Source organism: Euprymna scolopes, chromosome 19, assembly GCF_053919585.1.
Source record: "Euprymna scolopes isolate OS-2025 chromosome 19, ASM5391958v1, whole genome shotgun sequence".
NCBI classification, from domain to species: Eukaryota; Metazoa; Mollusca; class Cephalopoda; order Sepiida; family Sepiolidae; genus Euprymna; species Euprymna scolopes.
In genome coordinates this window covers 131,125,151-131,131,916 of record NC_136500.1, presented here as the reverse complement: position 1 = coordinate 131,131,916, position 6,766 = coordinate 131,125,151, and the positions used below count along the sequence as shown (strand labels likewise).

At 38.3% G+C, this 6,766-nt stretch overlaps 1 protein-coding gene across 1 annotated transcript; it reads left to right on the top strand.

Moving 5' to 3' along the window:
- The first annotated feature begins 4,026 nt into the window (after nucleotides 1-4,026).
- On the top strand, nucleotides 4,027-6,687 carry LOC145240367 (uncharacterized). Its single transcript, XM_080103946.1, has one exon. It carries the CDS (start codon nucleotides 4,027-4,029, stop codon nucleotides 6,685-6,687), a length of 2,661 nt encoding a protein of 886 aa, XP_079960072.1.
- The last annotated feature ends 79 nt before the right edge of the window (nucleotides 6,688-6,766 follow it).

The window sequence follows — 6,766 nt, the reverse complement described above, 5'->3', positions numbered from 1 at the left end:
TATTTTAAATTTTTATTTTATTTAAAGCATTGACCAATGCAACAAAATGGGGTAAAATTCATTGAAAGCGGTCGGTGGTTCTATGAGAAAATAAAGCTGTGTACGCATTATAAATGTTTCTTTTCTGTGTCTTATGTTATACATTAGTACATTAGGGGTCATTTCGAGTTAAAAGTTTATTTACTATACTCATCTGGACTTGAGAAAATCATGATTTAAATGTGTATGTCTCGTCTAAATACCTAATGATAATTCTCTGATATGGCCGACCAGACGGGTGATCAAAAAGTCAGATCGAGCGTACCGGAAAACGAAATGAGATCAAATGAGGTCTCATTTCGTTAGTCTCATTTCGGTTTCCGGTACGCGGTACGCTCGATCTGACTTTTTGATCACCCGTCTGGTCGGCCATATCAGAGAATTATCGTTAGTTATTTAGACGAGACACACACATTTAAATCATGATTTTCTCTAGTCCAGATGAGTGCAGTAAATAAACTTTTAACTCGAAATGACCCCTAATGTACTAATGTATAGCGTAAGACATAGAAAAGAAACATTTATAATGCGTACACAGCTTTATTTTCTCATAGAACCACCGACCGCTTTCAATGGATTTTACCCAAAATGGCTAACAAAATGAGAGATAAAGTTTTAAAATGATTAAATGTGTTTTATTTTATAATTTAAAATTTAAAAAATTGAACAATACAAATAATACGTTCATTAACAAACAAACAAACAAACAAACCAAACAAAAAAGAAATAATGAAAAATGAAGTTTAAAACTTCCTCGTTCATTCTCCTTTTTTTTTTTTATTATTTCTTAAACAACGTGATGAATTTAAATTACATTTTATTCATAGGATTACATTTTGAATAATCACGTATATATAAAACCGGTGTCGACCCAACGCGTCCGTTTTTGTGATAATAGGCTTCGAGGCTATTTGTACAACTAAACGACAAATCTGACAATTTGTTTTCATATAATTTTATTAAGCAATGCTTAATAAAGGCTAAATGAAGACGAATTAATTAAAGACATGGGGTTTGTATTACTGCACACATAGATTCGAAGAAGTTGTCAAAAAACAAATATATAACAAATAAATGTTATCAAAGATAAGTTACTTTTCTACCAAACTGGATATATTTTTTATTTTTCGTGTTTTTTCAATATAACATGTTTATTCAGCTCGAAAAACATACAGTGTTTACCGATGTATTGGGAAATTCAAGATGGCGCCTGACTCTCTCTTTAACACGGTAAGTGTGGGAAAAGGTGTTATAAATAAAAAACTAGACAAAATACGGTTAAAAACTCGCTTAATATATGTTACCGTGACATAGGTTGATATATATTCGGCGGCTCTTTAACAGTATTTTGACTTGTGGAAATTATCTTTCACCATCTTTCTTTCCCTTTTCTTTCTCCTGTTTCGGTTCTTCCTTCCTTTCTTCTTAACCCCTTTCCTACCCCCTTCCCTGGCTTCCCCCCTTTTTTATGTCACCTGACTCCCTTATGCCCGTAGATTGGATGAGACGTTTTCGCGCTAAATTGACGCACGTGTGTGATATTTTGAGTTAAAATAGGCAGTTGTGAACAAGGCTTCGAAGAGACCAGAACGGTCGAACTGTCGGTCTCGGATAAAAAGGGACGCCTGGAATTTACTAAGGCGTTGAACAACTCTGTCTTGACGAGACATTAAATTCGTAGAAAAGAAGAACCTAGTTTTCTAAGACACTTGAAAACTAATACTATTATCGAGAAAAGATAATAGATGTTTTGAACAGAAGAACCTAGTTTTCTAAGACACTTGAAAACTAATACTATTATCGAGAAAAGATAATAGAAGTTTTGAACAGAAGAACCTAGTTTTCTAAGACACTTGAAAACTAATACTATTATCGAGAAAAGATAATAGACGTTTTAAACAGAAGAACCAAGTTTTCTAAGACACTTGAAAACTGATACTATTATCGAGGAAAGATAATAGAAGTTTTGAACAGAAAATTCGCCGCAGGGAAGTTTTCGAAGATACCCGAAAAAACCAGAATATTCAGCCTTAAGAAATTTCGACCTTGCTGAAGGACTACGAAAAACGAATTTCCAGGAAAAAGAAAGAAAAAGGGAACTTTTAACCAACACAAACTCAAAAAATAAAACCCACAAGAAAACGAACTTTCTAAATGTTCCTTTCGTAAAAGGGCGCCCAGAAGCTTCCAGTAAGTGATTCCCTCCTTTTCCCCCCTTCTTCCTCCTTCTCTATCTCTCTTTCCTTCTATTTCCCTTCTCTCTCTCTCCCCCGTTTTGGTTACTACTACAAGACTCTTGTAAGCCAGATGGACATTTTTGGCAGCCCATAGAGGTCACAAACCTTTCCTTTAGATATCCTTGTTAATAAATTCTATTTCTCCTATTTTTCTCTTTTGTTTGTATTTTTTTCCTTCAGTTTCAGAGTTAGTAGTAACGATTAATTGTTTAAGAAGAATTAACTTCCACGGGACAAAGTGGATAATAAAATTCCTTCACTCTGCCAAAAATTGGTACTCATAGAGTTAATAACTCTGCCAGTTTAGTAAGCTACTCTCTGCTAAACTGGTCTCGGCTTATTGATGACCGGCTGCTGTCCATCGCGTAGATAGTATCCCCCTCCCTCCTTCCTTCTTCTTTGTTTCTGCGTCGGCCATTTTGGCTTCTTGTTCCTTTTTTTACAGGCATTTTTGGCGCCAAGAAGGGTTGTTGTGGCGCGCGCGCCAAAAGGATAGTGGTTTAGCATTTAGCCGTTGATAGGTTAGAAGGGGCGGGGTTTAGTATTCTAAAATGACTACCTCTCCCACTACCCCAATGTTATTTGAAAAAAGAAAGATTATTAGAGATAAAATCTTAACTGTATTTGAGTTTTTAGACTCATTAGATGAAATAAATGAAGTAGGTCATACGTTATATAAAAAGCAGATAGATGATTACATTGCTTCAGTGGATTTATTAGACGAGCAAATTATTAATGCCTATTTAATTGAGGGAACAGAAGATGAGGAGATTAAGGTATTTAATAGGGATTGCGCTCTCCATCGAGTGAAGGTGTTGGAAAAATTGTCTAGACTCAAGCCTTCGGTAGAAGTAAGGGATAGTGCAAATCACAAAGTCTCTCTTATTAAGGAAAAACGTCTGGGGATGACGCCTAAAATTGAATGTCCCAAGTTTAGTGAAAAGGATTTAGAAAACGATATATTAGCCTTCCTTAATTTTCAGCGGGAATTCGAAAATAGCCTAGTGGACTTAGAAAATGACGCCCTGAGGTTAGCTGTGTTGAAAAACCATTTGTCTGGCTACGCCTTTCAACTGGTGCGGCTCCTCTCTATATCTGAGGAAAACTATCGCATAGCCATCGACATTCTCGCGTCGGAATTTCTAGATAAGGACAACATTGTGGATTCTGTTTTTCCCCATATATTGGGTATAGAGAAGTTAAGCAACAACTTAGTAGCAAAGAAGTTCTTGAATTCTGTTAAGGCTCAGGTTCACGAATTAAATAGTTCTTTCAGTTTAAATTTCTTGGAGATGAACTCTCCCGGAAACAAGCTATTAAGTCATATTGTTTTTAGTAAGCTGCCCACTCTTTTTAGGTCTGAGTTGATACATAAAATAGGAAATAATTACCCTACCCTGGAAGACATACTAGACAACAGTTCGGAAATATTTCGAACGATTGAGTTTTGTAAAAATAAGGAAACATATCCTCGGAAGGTGGCTAGTATTCCTAAGAAAACATTTTCCCCTAGGTTCATGGGCTCTCCAGATGCTAAAAAACCTTCCACACTGGAAAATTTTCATATCCAGTCTATTAAGATTGGATTTAAGTGTAATTTTTGTAGAACCAATAACCATAACGGTTATTCCTGCAAGTTTTTTTCCTTCTCATGCTGCCCGGTTGAGGAGGTGTAAGGAGATTGGCTTATGTAGCAAGTGCTCGAGCCCTTCTCATGCAGAAAAGTCATGTATTTGCAAGGGTAAGGAGTATGGAATGTGCTGGCTATGTAATAAGAAGGGTCACTGTAGAGTGCTGTGTCCTTCTGTTGGGGGGTGAATCTACTGCTTCTAATGCTTGTTGGCACTTGAATAGCTCTTCGTTACTGCCTGTTGTTGAGGTTGCCGTCGACAATGGATCTGGTGAAAGTGTATCTTTCAACTGCCTTATCGACACTGGTAGTGAGCGATCCTATTTGTCTGGAAAAATGTTGGATGCCTTTTCTGATATTAATACTCCCATGAGAGATCGTAAGTTTCTGATTAAGACCTTTTTGGGAAAAGAAGTTAAACACTTGAAGGAAGTTAATCTTCAAGTGAGGTTTCCAAATTCATGCCATTCTGTGTTGTTCTTGGTGGATGATGATATGGACCTTTCTTTTCGTGTTCACGGATTGAATTCTGTGGTAGAAGACCTTAAGAAACATCAGGTCAAATTGGCTGCTAATTTCTCGGAGTTGAGAGGTGACACTTTGCCTGTATATGGCTTACTGGATGTGGACGTGCTTAGGTTTTTGGGACCTATGAATTTAAAGGAGTTTAGAGAGGGCCTTGTGTGGGAATTTCCCCAAGGAATGGTTTTGTTTGGTGATCTGGCGGATTTTGGGTCTCCTCCTCCCAAAGACCTGGAAAAGGGGTTGGAATTGAATTATGCTCAAGTCGTCAAGGAACACTCTGTGTGCGACCTCACTCATGTATATTTTGCGTTGAACCCCAAGTCTGTGTATACTGATCCGTTCAGTTGTTTTGAGGAGTCTTCTGTTGAGAGGACTGTGGAAAAAATGTTTAGTTTGGAAACCATAGGTATTGTTGAGGAGGAATTCAGTGATTTCGATAAGAATATGATTGAGTCCTTTCGCTCCTCTATTCGCTTCATAGATAACTCTTACTATGTCAGTTTGCCTTGGAATGAAGAAAAATTAAAATCGGTGCCTGCTAATCGTCAGGTGTCTTTGTCAGTTTTGAATCGCGTATTGAAGAAGCTGACGGAACAGGGGTTGTACGAGGATTATTGTCAGGTCTTCTTAGGTCAAGAAAAGGAAGGAATAATTGAAAGGATTGTAGTTACTCCTTCCGATTTTAACAAATATGTATGGATTCCTCATCGACCGGTGATAAAACAGGATTTACAGTGCACGACCAAGATTAGACCGGTCTTCAATTGTTCTTTGAGAACCGGTGGGAAACCTTCTTTAAATGACTGCGCTTATTCTGGTGTCAATATGTGCACTGACATGCTGGATTTGCTTTTGCGGTTTCGGATGAACCAGTATGTTCTACTGGCCGATATTCGGAAGGCCTTTTTAATGATTCGTTTGAATGACGAATGTGACAAAAATAGATTCTGCTTCTTTTTAAGATTGGGTGATGAGTTGATCTGCTTTAGATACAACACTCTTATATTTGGCTTTGTATCCAGTCCTTTCATACTGAGCTACATGGTTCGATATCATGTGGAGAAATACCCTCCTGGTCCTTGCAGGGAGATGCTTTTGGGCCACTTCTATGTGGACAATCTGGTGAAAACTCATAATTCTGCTGAAGTTCTGATGCAGCTGTACTTGGAAGCTGTTTCTGTCATGGGGGAAAGTGGATTTTCCTTGAGGAATTGCTGTAGCAACAATGAAGTGCTTGCTAAGCGAATGTTGCAGGATAACAGTCTCTCCTCCCACGGTTCTGACACTGAGAAGGTATTGGGCTATTTGTATAACCCCTCCTCTGACAAAATGCGAGTAAGTTCTTGCATTGAAGGAAGATCAGTATCCTCTAAGAGGGATATTTTGTCTGTAAATTCCTCTGTTTTTGACCCCCTTGGCTTAATGCTCCCTGTTACTATTAAGGGTAGGATCCTTCTTAATAAATTGTGGAAGTTGAAAGTATCCTGGGACCAGCCGGTCCCACCCGACATTATGGTTGACTGGGAGAAGCTGTATAAGGATCTGGTACGTATCGGGGAGCTTGAATTCGACCGTTACTCCGTGGCTTCCGATTCTTCCGCTACGTTGATAGTGTTTTGTGATGCCTCGAACCTGGCCTATGGAATCGCGGTATATTTACATCAGCATGGAGAAGCCAGACTGATATTCGTTAAAGCCAGGGTTGTTCCCTCTGTTAAGAGAACCTTACCCACCTTGGAGCTGTTAGCGGTATATTTATGCATGAAGCACATTTCTGTTCTGGTGAAAATACTCCCTTTGGAAGTGCTCAGTTCTGTGATTATCGCTGTAGATGCACAGGTAGTACTGTCCTGGGTTTTATCTGACAATGTCCATACGAAATGTCAATTCACTCGTAACCGGTTAAAGGATGTAAAAGCGATGGTAAAAAATCTTAGTGATAAAGGTTTGACAGTGAAGTTTAAGTATGTGAAGACTAATGACAATCCTGCTGACTTTGTCACGAGGGGTATGTCCCTGAACAAATTTAAAATGATTTTTACTCGTTGGTTATTCGGGCCTGAATGGTTGAGAGGAGATAACTTGATCTGGCCTAGTTATGACCTGAATTGTCTTAATCCGGCTAGCCAGATGTTGATCAGTACAGTTACTGGTTGTGAACCTGTCTTTCAGGGCAGTTATATAATTGAAGTAGAGAGATTTTCTTCGCTGAAGAAGCTCATTGGAGTTTTGATTGCTGTATTCCGATTTATATAAAAAATGAGAGGTATTGTTCTCGACTCTAGTATTAAGGCGAGATTGTACTTGCTCAGAATGACACAAGGACTGTTCCTTT